Source organism: Petaurus breviceps, unplaced genomic scaffold, assembly GCF_028583685.1.
Source record: "Petaurus breviceps papuanus isolate PSGF00001 unplaced genomic scaffold, PetGlider_PUasm1.0 688, whole genome shotgun sequence".
Taxonomy (NCBI): domain Eukaryota; kingdom Metazoa; phylum Chordata; class Mammalia; order Diprotodontia; family Petauridae; genus Petaurus; species Petaurus breviceps.
Window position 1 is genome coordinate 6532587 of NW_027186457.1, and position 19154 is coordinate 6551740.

The 19154-nt window shown below is 37.1% G+C and overlaps 1 protein-coding gene across 3 annotated transcripts in view; it reads right to left on the minus strand.

Moving 5' to 3' along the window:
• DOCK10 (dedicator of cytokinesis 10) overlaps nucleotides 1-19154 on the minus strand; it is a 366705-nt gene that overhangs the window by 167080 nt on the left and 180471 nt on the right. For all 3 annotated transcript variants that reach the window (XM_069104543.1, XM_069104541.1, XM_069104544.1), the window contains exon 3: nucleotides 18367-18456. In XM_069104543.1, coding sequence (XP_068960644.1) covers nucleotides 18367-18456 — 90 coding nt within the window. The remainder of the gene's footprint in view (nucleotides 1-18366; nucleotides 18457-19154) is intronic.

The window sequence follows — 19154 nt, forward strand, 5'->3', positions numbered from 1 at the left end:
CCAAAGTAAGGCTCTAAGAACATAAATTGTAAGTCAGTTGCCTATATGTATTAGTGGAGGGAGTTTCCAGACAGATGGGATCACAGATAAGACTTAAAAAAAATCAAGGATAGGAACCAGTATAGATGAAGGCCACTAAACCATGAAGACATCAGAGTTAGCTCTGGTAACCTTAGATTCTGGGCTTCCTATAGATGAGGGCCCAGGCTTGAAAGAGCCCAAGTTCTTAGATTTAGAACCGAAATAACTTCATCTAGTCTAAATCCATCAGATCAAATCAAATTTCAAAAGTATTTATTAAAAACTTACTATGAAGTGGGCACTATACCAGATGCCGTGGACACAAAGATCCAAACAGTGCCTGTCCTCAAAAGCTTACATTCTAATGAAGCAGATAACATGTGAATAACTAGGCCTATATACAAGATGGATGCAGAGTGGAGGGAAGGTCATCTCAGAGAGGAAGGCAGTAGGAGATGGGGGCACCAGAAGAGACCTGTAGCATATGGAGTTTGAGCTTAGACCTGAAGGGAGCCCTGTAAGGTAGGAGCAGAAGGTGAGGATTCCAGACACAAAGGATAAAGGTACAGAGACAAGGGGTGCAAGGTCAGGTTGGAGGAATTCCACATAGGCCAGTGTTGCTGGGTCACAGATTAAGTGGAGGGGAGTAGAGAAAATTGGGAAGGCAGGAAGGCACCAGGTTATAAACAGCTTTAAATGCTAAATACAAAACTTATATTATTAAGTAATTAGGTGCCACAGTAAATAGAGCATTGGACTTGGAATCAAGAAAGAAATGAGTTCAATCCCTGCCTTAGACAGTAGCTATGTGACTCTTGGCAAGTCACCTAACAGCCCTGTGCCTCAGTTTATCCATTTGTAAAAAATGGTTTAATAATAGTGCCTACTTCACAGGGTTGTTGTGAGGATCAGCTGAATTAATATATGTAAATATATGTATATATACATATAAATCCATGAAAACACTAAAGAGCTATATACTTGTTTGCTGTTATTATTACTAATATTATTTTATCCTGGAAGTAATAGGAGCCTCTGAAATTTACTGAAGAGTGGAGGAGGATATAGTCAGAATTGTACTTTAGGAAAATCACTTTGGTGGCTGAGTGGATAAGAAGTAATGAGTCATTGAAGCTAGAGAGATAGCTGTGTGACTGGAGGGAAGGGGTCATATGCCAGAGAAGTCAAGTTAGAAACAACAGTGAGGAAACTGAGTCTAAGAAAGTTGAATAGACTTCCCTAAGGTCACACCTATGTTAAATATCAAAGACAGGACTTGAACCCAGAATTTGTGGCTCCACCAATACAACATAATGCATTTACCCCCTGAACCTTGCATTTCCAGTTTCCATACAGATGGCAACAATTTTGGGAGTTTCAATTTCACCCCCAGAGAGACAAGCCTTTTGAAACAGAACATACCAAATATAGTTCAAACCCTTACATGTAATATACACTTAATAAATATATGCCGAATGAATGAGTCTTTTATTATCTAGTTTTAATATTTTAATGCCATAACTTTTTCTTTAGAAAAGAGGAGAGATGATAACCATGGAAGCAGCTGAAAATATCAGAACATTTCAGAATAGAGTAGAAAACTTTTAAAAGGGCTTAACCCCCCCCCCCCCAGCCTCAAACCAAAATCCTAGAAGGGCATATTTCCAACTGAGGCTATACATATTAAGGATGAATGATCATTCAACTGTTCTTTCATATTTTCTAAAAGGCATCGTTTATGGTTACTTAGTTTGATGGCAAGAATTATTAATTATGACAAGAATCAAAGTTTGAAAGATTGTCTGACAGGATCAAGAAATGCGAATTACTTAATGTTATTTTGTAAAGACATGGCAGGATTAGAGTGGTAGGCTATCTAGGCATATGAAATAATATGTTATAAATCTGACAAGAGAAATTTCTAGTTGCACGTTGGGGGTACATGCTGGAAATAATTTGTCTGAGTGACAATGTATTTTGAATCAGATTCTGTTGCCAAGCATCTTATAAGAAAAGGGATACTTGGTATTTATTAAGACTTAAAATGCTGGAAATGCTTAACAAAGACAGAAATCTAGCCAAGAATGAGCACAGAAGATTCAAATTGTTGCAACTGAACATATATATATATATATATATATATATGTATATATATGTATATATATATATATATGCTAACACACACACACACACACACACATATATATATATGCTTTTTGGAGGACAATTGGGGTTAAGTGACTTGTCCAAAGTCACACAGCTAGTAAATGTGTCAAGTGTCTGAGGCCGGATTTGAACGCAGATCCTCCTGACTCCAAGGCCAGTACTCCATTCACTATACCATCTAGCCGCCCCAGGGGTAACATTTCCATCAGAAATGGCTTACTGTTTGACAAATCTACCCAACTGATTTCCAATCTGCTGTTATACACTTATTTGTTTATTGCCTTTACAAAGTCCTATGCCAATATTTTATAATAAAACTAATAGCTGGGGGCGGCCAGGTAGCACAGTGAGTAAGAGCACCGGCTCCAGTGTTGGGATGACCTGGGGATCAAATCCGGGCTCAGATACTTAGCACCACACCCAGAAATAACTGACCATGTAATTTTGAGCAAGTTATTTAACCCTGATTGCTTAAAAAAAAACAACTAATAGCTAACATTTATACAATACTTTAAGATTGGCACAGTACTTTACATAGATTCTCATTTGATCCTCACACCAATTCTGTGAGGTAGGTGCTATTATGCCCATTTTACAGGTGAGAAAACTGGGACTGATAGAAGTTCAGTAACTTGCTTAGCCAATAAGTCTATGGCAGAATTTGAACTTACTGCTTCCAGACTCTAAGTCTACTGCACTTTGTTTCCTCTGATTCATCATAGTATAGTAAGTTAACAAACAATTAGTAAATGCCTACTATAGGCCAAGCTGGGTGGCACAGTATGTTCAAATCTGACCTCAGACACTTATTAGTTGTGTGACCCTGGGCAAGTCACTTAATCCTATGTGCCTCTGTTTCCTCATCTGTCAGATGAGCTGAAGAAGAAAATGACAAACCAGTATCTTTGCCCCAAATGGGATAATGAAGAGTTGGACTCAACTGAAAAATGGCCAAACAACAATGAAACAATGTGTTAAATAAAACACTAGAAATATGAAGAAAAGAAAAGACAGTCCCTGATCTCAAGAAGTTTACTGTTTATCTGGGGAGAGAACATGTAAACAACTATGCACCAATAACATATAAGCAGGATAAATTAGGGATAATGAATAGAGAGAAAGCACTAGCATTAAAAGGGGCATTGCAAAAATCTTCCTATAGAAGGCAGGAAGTTTGCTGGGACTTCAAGGAAAGCAGAGAAGTCAAGAGGCAGAGAAGAGGAGGGAGCGTTGTAGGTATGAGGGACAGTCAGTGACAATGCCCAGAGGTGGTCATGGAGTGTCTTGTTTGAGAAATAGTGAGGAGACCAGTGTCACTGGATCTCTGAGTACCTTGGGGGAAGTCAGGAGATTTAAGGTAAAACTGGAAACATGGAGGGGAAGACAGGTTATGAAGGCTTTGAATACTAAACAAAGGATTATGTATTTAATCCTGGAGGTGAGAGAGAGCCATTGGAGTTTACAGAGTAGGTGAGTAACATAGTTGGACCTGTGCTTTAGGAAAATGACTTTTGTGGCTAAACAGAGTGGGGAGAAACTTGAAGCAGGCAGACCTTCCCAGCAGGCTGTTATAAGAGTCCAGGTGGGCCTGCACCAGAGTAGAGGCAGTGGCAGAGAAGAAAAGGGGGCATATGTCAAATATAAAGGTAAAATTGAGGTGTTCTTAGGTTCTCCAAGGTTATTCCAATGGAACTTCAGTGCTGACAGTTCCAAACAATCTGGAAAGCCTTTGTTCTAGTAATGGTCCATATGCCTGTTGTCCAAGGACTAACCTAGTCAGATGAAAAGAGGCTCATTGCCAGCAATGATTTATTTTATTTTATTTTTTAGTCATTCAAAACAACTTAAATTTTTTTAAAAATTCAAAATTTAAAACACCAAATAAAATGAAGATTTCCATATGCTAAATTAGAACAGAAAAGGGGGCTTATATATGAAACTGCAAATCTGTATTATTTAAAGTTTGCTTTTTCATTTTAAAGCTGGCCCACATTTAAAAGCTGCTTCAATCTTTTTTTTCCTTCCTTCCTCCCTTCTTTTTTCCCTTCTTTTCTTCCCTCTCTCCTTCCTTCCTTTCCTCTTTCCTTCCCTTCTTCCTTCCTTCCTTCCTTCCTTCCCTTCTATCTCCTTTTCTTCTCTTCTCTTCCCTTCCCTTTTTTCCTCCCTTTCCTTCTTCTACCCCTTCTTCCTCTAGGGCAGCTGGTGGCACAATGGATAGAGTGCTGGGACCGTAGTCAGAAGGAGCTGAGATGAAACCCAACCTTAGACACTTACTTGCCAGTTATGTCACCCTGGGCAAGTCACTTATGCTTTCTTTACCTCAGTTTATTGAACTGTAAACTGGTGCTAATAATAGTACTTACCTCACAGGTTTGTTATAGAGATCAAATGAGGTAATATTTTTAAAGCACTTAGCACAGTGCCTGGTGCCCATTATGAGCTATATAAATGTTTATTCCTTGTGAACCCCTTTCCCCCCCTCCATCTGTCCTTCAGCCTCTCTGCCTCTGGTAGTGGTAAACCTGGGTCAAAAAGGTACGTAGTGCTTAGTGACTTTAAGGGCACAGTTCTAAATGGTTCTCCTCTCTTAAAAAAGGTAGTTATCTTAAGAATTGGAAATTTTGTTGGTGTAGGTGATTCATTTCTCTATATGAGATCACAACCCCCTACAGTCTGAGAAGGCTGTTTTGAAAAAGTCCTATGATCTAAGCATATCAAGCCATGAGTTTCTCCAGTTTGTTCCTGAGATAATAGACATACTATTCCCTGTAAGGTCTATACCCAAAGACCTTCTAGTTTGGAAGGATCTATCAGAATGTGTAGCCTCTTTATAATCTTCAGGAACCCAGGGTTATTTCCATGTCTCAGAGGCATCAGACTTAGACTTTTCATTTTTAGGTAATAACTTTATAATGACTCATCTGGGAATTCAAACCTGAAGTGGAAACTGGTTTAAGTTGTTTTCTTCTTCCCTCCCTCCTCCTCCTTAGAATAGTGATTTAAGTTGCCATTTAAAAATTTTCATTATACTCAGATTTAGACTGAAATGCAATTCAGCTTTCAACACATTAACTCCTGAAGCCATCTGAAAAAACTGTGGGCTTCATTCAAATTCAACCAACCTCAGTCATGTCTGAGTCTGACCTAGGAATATCCTCCCACCTCTGACCTTCCAGTCAATTTCTTGGCTAGATTCCATGAGGAATTTTTCAGAGCAGTTGAATAACTGAGTGAGCTGAGACACATTGATAACCCTCGGATCCTCCTTCCTCATTTATGGAATCAACTTAGGCTTACAATTCTTTGTGATTAAGTCCTTTGGTTCAGACTGAAGAAGGGTTTTCCTCATTCCTACACTTCACAAGTCTCTGGCTTGTACATCTGTGTTTTCATTCACTCGTTGCCAAACATTATACAACTGTTTTCACTATGGAGAAGAGAAAGCCGATTTAGAAACTGTGCAGTGCTTCAAGTCTGGAGGCTTAAGTATTCATTTGAGGAGTGGGGTGTGTGGGGAATAGCATGGTGGGGGTGGCGGTGGAATTTGTGAATAGAAATGAAAGTTTTCCCCAGCTCTGATAATAAAAGCAGGTCAAGGGTTTTCTTTTCAACTTGCTTATCCCTTCCTTCCAGGTACATTTTATTCTAATATGATTTGGAAAGAAAGGAAATGAGGCCCACACTCTTCCATTTGAATAATGCTTCTAATGTGGGACAATCTATACTCTTGTAGCATATAAACCTCCTCCAAGCAGCAAACAATTTGGATGTTGGATTGGAAGTTCTAGGACCTGAGTTCCAATTCTAGCTCTGATCTGTCCTACCTGTGTGACCTTGGGCAAGACCTTACCATTTAACTTCTCCAGTGTTCAGTTTCCTCATTTGTAAAATGAACTAGATGGCTGCTGAGATCCCTTCTAGCTCTCAAATTAACAACCACAACCATCAATAAATTATAATCTCATTCTAAAAATAAGCACATCCTTTTTGCTTTTTTTATTTTTTTAGAGGGAAACTGGGGTTAAGTGACTTGCCCAAGGTCACATGACTAGTTTTTGTGTTAAGTGTCTGAGGCCGGATTTGAACTCAGGTCCTCCTGACTCCAGGGCCGGTGCTCTATTAAAAGCACATCCTTTAAAAATAAAAATCTTCAGCTTTATATTAAAGTTTCATTTTTTAACATAGCATGATCAAAATGAAAAAAAAAATCTCCAAACACAACCCCAAAGAATGGATTTACCCCCCCCCATTTTTTTTGAAAAAAAAAAATCTTTCAGCAAGAAACCCATTAACACACAAAAACACCACCTGGAAAATCATTTTCTGAAGCAAGGAGAGATAGTGTTAAGTCAGTGGAAAATATGCCAGGATTCTGAATTGGTAATGTGCATGCCAGGCTTCTTTTTATGGGCTAGGAGCTGTATAGGGAAGGAACAATACTGAATAGGAGTTTCTGTGGTCTGAGTTTTGGCCAAACAAGTTTTCTATGCATCTGGGCTAAAGGAAATCCATCCTTGCATAGGATCCCCCTTTTTAGGCCTCATCAAGAATGTCAGCATCAGTACAAAATGAGCACAATTAGCTCCACCCCCATACCCCAAATTTGTACTTGATTCCCATACTATGTAAAAAAAAAAAGGAAGCCTTTATAAAAAGTCCCTGTTCCAATTTCTGTAGTTTTCTCATGGTGGTTTATTTAACAGATGAGATCTGATCACTTAGTACAAGGAGCCCTGAACAAAAGCATATTGGTTAACAAGAGGCTTTCTTCATTTTGATGTGTGTAATAAATTGCTTAGAGTAACACAGAATGCTGGCTTAATTATTTCCATTCCAAAATTTACAAACATTCTTTATGCTTCCTCAAGACAAGATAAATCAACATCCAATCACAAGGAGCTCATTCAGACACCTTAAAGAGATAATACCAAACATGTAAAATTAAACAAATGTAGAAGACATCTGTCAATTCCATAGGTAATTCATTTCAATGTGTTTAGACCTCATATTGTTAAATGATGGGTTAGTTCTCAATATTAAGAAACCCATTTGGTGTCTGGTAGTGAGTAAATGCACAAAACAGAAATGCATTAAACTGAGAAAATAATAAAAATACTCAAAATCATTGCAAAGATATATGTGATGATAATATTGAGATGATAATTCTAATCATGTAATGGAATATGCCAGAGAAAGAGAAAGCTATTATAATCTTGATGATTAATTACTTCCTGGGATATGTGTAAGGGGATTATATTTATTAACCAACAGGAAATACAAACAAACATCCTTTGGTAGAAATTAGCCCACTAGAATTCAAGTTACATTTTCCTCTAGACATTCCTTCATAAAAATCACCCTCCAGGGACTCTTTCTGCCTTGGTCTATCTTCTACACAGCTACCAAATCCCTAAAGTCTGACAATGCTACTCATCTTTTCAGTAAACCCCATGGCTCCCTATTACCTTCAGGGTTAAATATGAATGCCTCTCTAGGCATTTAAAGGCTTTCAGAACCATTATCCATTTTACCTTTACTGCCTTATAATATTTTACTTTCCTTTATTGTTATTTGGTTGTTTTTTAGTCACATCTGACTCTTCATGACCCCATTTGGGGTTTTCTTGGCAAAGATACTGGAGTGGTTTGCCATTTCCTTCTCAGCTCATTTTACAGATGAGGAAACTGAGGCAAACAAGGTTAAGAGACTTCCCCAGGGTCTCACATTTACTGTCTGAAGCCAGATTTGAACTGAGGAAGATCAATCTTCCCAATTCCAAACCTAGTGCTCCCAGTGGATACACTTTGCTTCCTAGCTGCCCTGCTCTCCTTTAGTCTAGCCTATGCCAAGTCTAGGCTCTGCTGCTTTTCACACGTGACATTCCATCTTGCATCTACTTAGTTCTATAGTCCTTCCTTACCTCTTTCTCTTAGACTTCCTAAATTCTTACTTTTTATTTTTGCTTTTTTTTTTTTTGGAGGGGGAAGGCAGGGCAGTTGGGGTTAAGTGACTTGCCCAAGGCCACAGGGCTAGAAAGTGTTAAGTGTCTGAGGCTGGATTTGAACTCAGGTCCTCCTGACTTCAGGGCCAGTGCTCTATTCACTGCGCCACCTAGCTGTCCCTGCTAAATTTTTTCAAAATTAAACTCAAATTACCTCCTACATTTTCCTCATCCCTCAGCTGTTATAGCTAGCCCTGATAAGTTATTTTATGTTTATTTTGCACATATTTAACATAGACTTAAATACATATATGCTATTTCCCATAGTAGATTGTAAGCTCCCTGGACAAGAACTGTTCCATTTTTGGACTTGTTTCATCAGTGCCTACTACAGTGTCTGACACATAGTAAGTGTTAAAGGTTGTTGATTGAATAATTGATATATCTAGATGGTCATAACACTTTTTTGCTCAAAATCATCCATTAGTCTAGCAAATTCCATAACATAGTGTTCCAACTGTTTTACAAAATGGTACCTCCTTTCTGTTCCAGTCTTATCTCATGCTCATCTGCTCCACAAACTCTTGTCTCCAGCCACACATACATATAAACTTTTTATCATGCTCTTAGCTCTTAAGTTAAATGCCACTCATTTTACTCTTCACTGGATTTCTTTCTACCCATTCTTTGAAGCCCAACTGAAAAGGGACATTGCCCATAGACCCTCTGATGATTCCATAGTCCCACAGCATTCTACTTGAACTTCTAGGACAATTACTTATTACCTATTATTTATTACTATACTTTTCTGTGAATCAGATCATCATATAGGAATTTAAGATCCATGGAAATGATGTGTCTTACAACACACAGTAGGTACTTAATGATTTGTAGCAGAAAGATCAGTGATCTTAGAGACAGAGAATGTGATGTATAATCCTAGTCCTGCTCCATAATAGTAACAGGAAGTCATATTTCTATAACTTCTAAATGTTTACAAAAGGCTTTCCATCCATTATCTCATTCAACTCTCTCTCAACAGCCATATCAACAACCCTACTGATAGAAGGTCACCTTTTATAGGTATTTCCTTTTTAGTTAAATAAATTGCTTTTTACTGAAGTTCACATATACGAACCAGTTACTAGAATGTCATGGCCAATAGATAGGAAAGACACTGATAGCAAGCTGTTGCTCTCTGGATTAATCAACAAATATCTGTGGGCTTGTTTTTGACAAGTCTTTACATCAAGTAAAAGGGGTTAGGGCCCCTTTTAATCAATTAGACATAGGAATCAATAAAAGTTATAAGGGGCAAATGCCACAAAAAATAATTGCTATTAAGTGCTCCTTAGAGGCAGCTAGGTGACACAGTAAATAGAACCCTGGGCTTAGACTCAGGAAGATCTGAATTCAAATTTGGCTTCAGACAATTACTAGCTATGTGGCCCTTGTCAAGTCACAACCTTTATCTACCTCAGTTTCCTCAGATGTAAAATAGGGATAATAATGGCACCTGCATGTCAGGTTGTTGTGAGGACAAAAGGAGGTAATATTTATCGACTGTTTTGCAAACTTTAAACTGGATATACTGATTCATAGTTTACCAGTAACACAGGAGTGTCTACCTCCCCACAATCCCTCCAACAGTGACTATTTGACTGTGAAATATTTACATTCTTTGAATGCATTCCAGCATCTCCTGTGATTCAGGGATTCAAATAGAAGTGAGAAGACTTGCTAAAGGCATGTTAACATTATAAAATCTGACTTTTATTTACTTGTGTGTTGGAGCAAACTTTTTCAGTAGGAGGGAAGGATCTTCCAAAAATATCATGGAAGTCAAAGAGAAAGTAGTGACAGAGTGTATACAGTCAGAAGACAGGTTCAAATCTCACCTAGGACTTTAGTAGTTGTGTAGGCCTTCAACTCTAAAAGAAAGAGATCAGTAATTACAATACTACCTCCCTTACGGCTTTGTATATATCAGAGAATTATTTAAATGTGAGATAGTGTTATTAAACAAAGATTTACTTTACATACTTAATTCTCCAAGAGTATGTTTATAAAGAAATTGCTGGTTTAATCATAGCTGTAAAATTCCTTGTTATGTTATGATTTAATTATGTTGTGGTGTCAAGGTCTTGCTGACTCTGAGCAAAGACCAAAGACCATACTTTTTCAGCTTTATTTATCTTTTAAAAAATTTCCAGAAGGAGGACATGAATCTTTAACCTGGGTTCGTAGATAGACATAAGACACTTTGAAACTTTAATGTTGTGATAACCGTATTTCTATATAATTGCTTTCCTTTGCAACCTGTGTGTTCCATTTTATGCATTTAAAATAATATTCTGATTGCTTTTGTGGTTGTTTTTTTCTATTCACATTGTTGTAGTCATTGTTGTTTTTTTTTTTTAGTTCTGTTTCCTTCTCTCTTCATCAGTTCATATAGATCTTTCCATGGTTCTCTTTATTTATCTCATTCATTATTTCTTACAGCAGAATAATATACTATTCCATTCATATACTATAATTGTTCATCCATTCTCTGTCTGATAGGCATCTGCTTTGTTTCCAGTTCTTAGCTATTGCAAAAAAGTGCTGCTATAAATATTTTGGCGTATATAGGAATTTTCTTCTTATCAGTGGCCTTCTAGCCTAGCAATGGAATTTCTGGGTGAAAGGGTATGGACATTTTAGTTATTTTATTTGCATAATTGCAAATTGCTTTCCAAAATGGTTGTACTTATTCACAGGTACAACAATAGGTATGTGTGTGTGTGTGTGTGTGTGTGTGTGTGCCTATTTTCCCATAATCCCTCCAACATGGACTATTTTGTTGCAAAGTCATAAGGAATGAGCATGGCTCCAAAAAAAAAGACATGAGAATACATCCCCATTCCACCCTTTTGCAGAGATGGGAGGTCCATAAGTGTTGTGCATCGTACATATTTTCAGATTTTTTGATGTATTGAATAGTTACACTGATGTTTTTCCTTCTTTTTTTGTTTATAAAAAATACAAATTGTTGGATGGGACAGTTCTTTGGGAGGGGAGGAAGAGGGATATTGGGGGAAACTATGCTATTGTAAAAAAAAAAAACTTAATAAAAACTTATTTTTATTCACTGTGCCAATAAAAACTTATTTTTAAAATATAGTTTTCTGAGGAGTCCATTGGCTTCATCAGACCCTCCAAGTGTTCCATGACACATACACATAAAAAAGTTAAAAACTCCTCTAACACAGAAGTCAGATATCAACTACAAAGATCAAGGTTGTAAAGGCATAGCTTCATTTGTACTTTGGACTCTGTGCTCATTACTTTCACTTAAGAATTTCAAACTGGGCCTTTAGTAATGTAAGAGTAAGCTGTTGGCTTCCCCCTCCCTCTCTCTCTTTCTATGGCCCCAATTAGGGCTTTAGCTGTAAATTGTTCCTGAGAACAGTGCCTGTTAGTAGGCACTAATAAACGCTTGTTTATTCATTGATTGACCGATTGGTAGTATTGGATTTCCAAAACTCCCACACAATTTCCCTTCCGACTGTAGGGATGACTTAGTATGAATGGCCAAGAGTGATTACATAATTTCTAGTTTTGGAAGAGTCATCTAACTGACCTCCAGATGCTTCTTCCCTGACCTACCAGCCGTGGCTGAATGTGAGAGTGTTGGCTTTCTTTCATTGGATCAGTAGGTTGCTCCCTTAATTCTCTTGCCATGGAAGATTAACTATGGATACTGGTTTCATTCTCTTTTCTCGTCTCCTCAGCACCAACTATGGTGCCTGACAAAGAGTAGGTACTTAAAAAATGGGTGTTGATTGATTCTTGATTTAGTTGGCTGTTATCTTCCTACCATTGGTTTGTGCCTCATAATAAGGAGGTTTAAAAATAACCACCCTGTCTGGCCTGCTCCTGGTTTATGCCTGCTTGCTAACTAGTGCTTATTCTTTCTGGATGGTTAGTTTAAGCCCAGCATTCCGGCCTTCTTGACTCCATCTCACTTCCTCATTCCATGAATATTTCTCCCTTCAGGATTAAATGATTTTGTGAGTCAGAATCAAAGACCTTGAAGGGACCTCCAAGGTCATCTGGTCTAGCTTTCACCTACGCTTCCCTAAAAAGTGGTCATGGAGCTATGGTTTGAAAATCTTAGTGTAAGGGAGCCCACAGCTTCCTCAGGCAGCCCGCTGTACTGGTCATAGCTCTGATAGGATATTTTTTTCTTTAAATGGAGTAGAAATCTGCCTCTCTGCAACTTTCTTCCCTTGGTTCTAATTCTACCCTTGAGGGCTAGGCAGAATGAATGGAACCCCTCTTACATATTTATGGCCTGAAAGGACCATTGAGGACCCAGAATCCAAGTCCTTTATTTTACAAAAGGAGGAAATAAAGGTCTAGAGTCATTAAATGGCTTGTCCAAAGGTCACACAAGTACCAACTGGCAGAGCCAGGATATGGAACTGAGTCATGACTCTAAAATATACTTTCCACTGGGCCATATTGCGTCAAAGTTGACCTCACTCGAGTCTGGATACAGGAGACATGGCAGAGTCATTGCACTTTCATCCTTTCAATGCTTTTAAATGCCACTGAATTCCCTGAAAGTGGTGGGTCAATGGCAGAATCCAATTCCTTATGTGTTTGTAGCTTTCTCTTTACCTTATGTTTCAAATCATCCATTAAACAACAACAACAATACCATTTTATAGTCCTTTAAGGTTTTGCAAAGCACTTTACATATATTATTTCACTTGATTCTCAGAACAATCCTGTGAGATAAGTGCTATTATCATCCTAATCTTACAGATGAGGAAATTGAGGACCAGAGAGGCTAGTACATATCTGAGGCAAGATCTGAACTCAGATCTTTACTCCTAGCACTATGCTCCATCTACTGTGCATTTTTAGCATCTTCAGAGAAATCATGGTGACTGGGGAGAATAGTCATTTGTTATTTTATTACACCAAAATTTTGGGGGGTGGGGGTTAATTCTGCCTTAGTGTTCCCCAGGCACAGTGGCTCTCTCTACCTTCAAGGGCTCAATATATGAGATTCTCTGCTTCCCCATGTTGATTTGCCAAGTGAAACCAAACCAAGAGCTCAGTTTTAATTAGAGAGTGGAGCTTCCTGCCTTCTATATTCCCTTTGTGTATATAAAAATGAAGATTTTGCTGTACAAACCCTGTGTATGAAGTATGCAGACTATTTATAGGTCCCTTTGATTTTACCCCAGGGGGAGGAGGTGGTGCTGTCTCGACATAGAAAAAAAAGCAAATAAAAAACACACATGGGGATGTTTTGTAGATGTTAATTTTATACCATTTATGAGTTCCAGATAATGACAGCACTTCCTATTTCTCATTTCTAAAGGGCTGTTAAACTGTTTCTGCATTCACTTTCCCCTCCACAGAAAAAGTTTAAAGTTCTAAAGTTAATGATGCAAAACAAAAGTAAAAAGGTTAATATTTTTGCTTCTGTACTGGGAACAACATCTGAAGAAGGACATTGGCAAACTGAAATATATTTCAGCAACTGGGACACAAGAGTGGTCTAAAGACCATGTCACATGAAGTGTGGTTGAAAAAAAGTTGGGGAGGTTTAGTTTTTCTCTGTAATCAGGACCTTTTGGCACTTGATCATTCTTCTTCCATTCCTGAATACATTGACATCCCAATGATCTGTCACTGTTTTTTTTTTTTTCCCTTTACCTCTATTCCTCTTCTTGGCAATTTCATTTGCTCCTATCAATTTAATTACCTCCTTTATAGAGATGATTCTCTAATCTATATATTCAGACCCAACATGTTCTTTAAGCTCTAGTCTTCTGTCTTCATATTTCTGCTTATTTGTCAAACTCAACATGTCTAAGACTGACCTCATAATTATCTCTTCTAAACATTCCCTTTTCCCAATTTCTTCATCTTTGCTGATGGCAATGCCCTCCTACTAACTACCTGAATTTGAAATCTCAAGGCTTCTTATTCTTCTTTTCCCCTCATCCCCTAATATCCACTGAGTTGACTGACAGCCTCCCATGCCTAGAAAACCTTCCCTCCTTATCTTCACTTGTTGCTATCTCCTTCCTGAAGCCTCTCCTCACCCTTTCCTAATCACATCAGTTATACCTGATCTTTCCCAACTTAAATCCCTGTTTTGTTGTCATCATCACTCCATTTATTTACCTTTGTTTCATACTTATCTGTGTTCCTCCACTGCCCCATGACATTTTAAACACCTTTTTCATTTGTGTATTTCCTGTTCCTAGCACAATTCTTTATGAAAAGTAGGAACTTAGTAAATGTTTATTGTTTGCTGTTGGTTGTTAAATCCTTGGCCTCCTTCACGGTCATGATTTCCAGTGTCATTCTCTTAAACAAAATAGGTGATAAATAGGATGAATCAGATTTTGTGCTAACCAGATCACTCTGGGAAAAATACAACTGATGTTTGGAGTAGTACAATATTCCACTTGAGAAACTAATATTGATTTTTTAAATTTGTTAAGAGTAGCAAAATAGTCATATGTAAGTGTTTATGCCTTCTACCCAACTGATAAGCATGTGGGGGAGCTTGGAATAATAACAGATAAAATAGGAGGAAAAGGATGTTGTTGTTTTTTTTTTACTTGAACTCCAATAAAAAAAAGTCAACATTGGTATGGAAATCAGACTGTTCATAACTGCTGATAAGAAATCCTGGCACTCAAAGAAGGAAACTGCTGAAAGGACTGAAATTTTTAAAATCAAATTTATGCCTGTTCGCCTCCTAGCAATCATGCTCTTAATGGTAAGTACCTTGTAGATTTGTGGTAAGTCCCATGTAGATTCTTTATACTCATCTAACACAAGAAAGGAGTAAGTACAATAGAAAGATCATGGGATTTGGAGTCAGAGAATGTGAGTTCGAATCTCAGCCTTGCCACTTGCTATCTGTTGGGACCATGGTGAGTCACTAAATCTCTCTGGGTCCCAGTTTCCTCATCAGTAAAATAAGAGAGTTGGATAAGGTCCTTTTTAATTCTAGATTTATGATCCTATAAAGGTGGTCTAATAAAAGTTTGCTAAATGTAATGGTACGACATCCTGAAACCCTGGAGCTCTGATATTCCCTAGACTACAGTAAATTTGAATTAGGCCAGGTTTGGGAAATTAGGGGACTTTGCAATTGGGAATTAGGCCAATTTGGGGAGAAAGCCAGAGCATACTGAAGAGTAAGGTGAATACCAGGCTTCATTAGAACATGTGGAGATGCTTTTAGAGAGCTCCTCAGAATCTTAACCCAACCAGAGCCAGTGAGGATGGCCAAGCTTTGTCCCTACAGGCACCAGAATTGAACTTTTTTTTTTTTGATGGTGAAAGGGTCCATATTTTGTCTCTGTATCTTTGCACTGCCTGCTCCCCACCCACATTCCTGAAATGCATTCCCTTTATCAACTCCAGTTCTTGGAATCCCTAAGAGGAATTAAATGTCTTCCTAGTCAAGAGTGGCATGTGGTAATAGATAAGAGAGAAATAACAAAATGAGGAGTATTTTTATTAATAAGGTAAGAAGATGGGATCTTGACCATTCTACTGTTAGGTTAAACACCAATGCCTAAAGGATGGCCAGAAGTTTTTGCTCATTCATTCAAGGAGCATCTATTAAATTTCTCTTAAGACTCAGTTTAAATGCTACTTTCTATATGAGGCCTTCCCGATCCCTTCTCTCCAAGGTAATGTGTTGAATAAACCTATATATTTGCACGTTTTTCTCCCCATAAGAATATAAGCTCCTTGAAGGTAGGGAATTTCATTTTATTTCTATACCCAGCACCTAAGCCATTGTCTGGTACATAGGAAAGCCCTAATAATTCTTGTTGATTTATTGACTTAGAAGTTAAAAACCTGGTAGAAGAGACTGCAGACCCATAAAAAGAAAGCTAAGAGAGGATAGGAGAGATGCTGAAAAAGCAAAAATAGACAATTTTCTGGTATGGAAGGCCTAAATTCCAGTCTAGTTTCAGACACTTACTAGCTGTGTGTCCCTGGGCAAGTCACTTAATCCTGTTTCCCCTCAGTTGCCTCATCTGTAAAATGAGCTGGAGAAAGAAATGGCACACCACTCCAGTATCTCTGCCAAGAAAACCCCAAATGGGGTCATGAAGATTTGGACATAGCTGAAATGACTGAACAACAACAACACGCAGTTGGGGTAGGATAAGGAAATGATTTATGTTGACAATCTTGCCTGAACTGCATCTTAAAGGAAGAGTAACTCTAAGAGGTAAAAATAAGGATGGAGCGCATACCAGGCATGGGGAGCGGACAGCAATGAGATTGCCATGGGTAAGGAATGGAGAAAAAGCCAGTTTAACTGGATTACAGGCTGTGGGAAGGTGGTAATGCCCAATGAGACCAGAAATACAGGTCGTATAGGTCTCTGAATAGTAAATAGAAGACTTGATATTTTATCCTAAAAGCAAAAGGAAACCACTGGAGTTGGTTACATAGGGCAGAGAGATGGTCAAATCATGCTTAAGGAAAATTACTTTGGCACTTGTGTGTAGGATAGATAGACTGGAAACTTGAAGCAGAATGAACAATTACAAGGCAATTGCAATAATCTAGGGAGTAATTAGTATCTGAATTAAGGTGGTAGCGGTATGAGCAAAGAGAAGGGTTATATGTGTATGATTTTGTGAAGGTAGAAAAGGCAAGAGTAGGCAACCGATTGGATTTATGGTGTAACAGAGAATGAGGCATTACGGATAATGCTGGAAAGTTATTAATGGGAAGTGGTGCTTTGGACAGAAATGGGCACTACCTATTGGAAGATGTGATGTTAAGGGGAAAGATAGGGGGAATTTCAGTCTTAGACATGATGAGGGTGATCAATTGTGTCAAATTTACTTTAGGCTAGACTAAGTTTTGAAAAGCAAAAATCCATAACATATAAATATATAATTTTGAATGTATTCTAGAAATATATTTAAATTTTACTATAATTTTAATGAGTATATAATTATGGAGAAATTATGTATGTATCCAATATATTAAGATTGGAATATTTTAAATATATTCAATGCATAATTGAATTAAATAATTTTAAATAAAATTTTCATCTTTAAAATTAATATATTTATTATGTTTTAATTCAAACTAAATATTTTAATATGTTTAATTGAATCAAATTGGTTCAAATATACTTAATTTATGTCTACGTACTTATGGAGAAAAATTTTTAATTAAGGTAAGAAAATAAGTTCTTTGATGAGAGAAAATTTATATTAATTACAAGAAAATGGATGCTACTTAAAAATGGATCTTAATCATTAGAAAGGGGCATAGAAGCCCTCTACATTAGTTCATGTTACTACTCAAAAGTAATAAACTACTTTTCTTAAGGATATTTTATTATTCAAACTTTTCCATAATTTAGCCCACATTTATCTTGTAGCCCAGCAGATGGAGTACTGAATTTGGAACCATAGGACTTGGGTTCAAATCCGAGTTTTCTTTCTATCTCTGTATGACCTTCAGTAAGTCCCCTAACCTCTCTCACCTCAGAAATGAGGGGGCTGGATTACATGATCTCTAAGAATCTTTCCAATTTAAAATCTATGATCCTGTAATCTATCACATTGTCCCCCTCCCCCCAAAGGGGCCAAATTTGTGAGCTTATGGAACCACTGATTTAGAGCTGAAGGAGATTTCAGAGATATTGAATCTAACCATATTTGGCACATGAGGAAAGTTAGACCCAGAGAGGTGAATCAGTTTCATCAACTTGGCTATGTGACTCTTCCCCCACCCTCATTTCCAAATGTGAACATTTTAACATTTCTCCAGATTGAGACTTTGAGTTAGGCTGAATAAATGTTTACTTGGAAAAAATTACCAGGATGTGATATAAATATATAGAAATGTAATTTTATATATTATGTAACTTATGTTACCCAAACATAAATCATATAATTCAAATATATAATAAAATAAAATTACATAAAATTTCTATTAAATAAATTTCTGTAAAATAAAATTGTGTAAAATTTATATGATTCTAAATGTGACTTTGATATGAGACAGGCTAAAGGATTAATCCTGTAAAAGCATCAGGGAATCACACTGTTAAGTTAGAAGTTCTTACCTAATATGAAAAGAGCACCAATTAGGTGACAAATTGTATTGAGAACAGAATTAGGTGAAAGTTTTCTAAATTAGTGGACAGTTTAGGTAACTAAATTCATAGTTACCTCTTTCACAAATAAATTCTCTGCTTTGTGTTCAGCATCTTCTGGTACAGTTGAATACAGCGTTTGGATATCCCATGATATTGTAGCTGTCTAAAAAGGAAAAAAAAAGATATTAGGATAACTGACCACAAAAATAGGAAAGTAGATCTATCTTCTTTCTAACATGAAATGGGTTGAACATAAGCATGATAACATTAAAAGATTGAAGGGGTCTAGAGTGTTGGAGTTAGAGTCAGGAAGACCTGAGTTCAAATTTGACCTCAGACACTTTCTAGCTGTGTCATCCTGGGCAAGCCATTTAAACCCTATTTGCCTAATTTTCCTCATCTATAAAATGGGATTAATAGGGGGCAGCTAGGTGGTGTAGTGAATCAAGCACCAGCCCTGTAGTCAGGAGGAACACTTAACACTTACTAGCCGTGTGACCTTGGGCAAGTCACTTAACCCCAATTGCCCTGCATTCCCCCTTCAAAAAGCAAAAATAAAATAAAATGGGATTAATGAAAACAGCTACCTTCCAGGATTAATTTGAGGATGGAATAAGATATTTGTAAAGTGATATATTACAAACCCCAAAGTGTTATATTGTTATGATTGTTGTTATTATTGCTAATAAAATAAATTATAAATGTATTAAATTAGAATATAAACAATTTAATTTATACAAGCTACATGAGTTTATAATAGACATGATATATAATATAGTGTACAAATTATATACATTTAAATAAATATTTAATTATGGATATTTAATAACTAATTTAAAATAGAAATTATGAATATAAAAT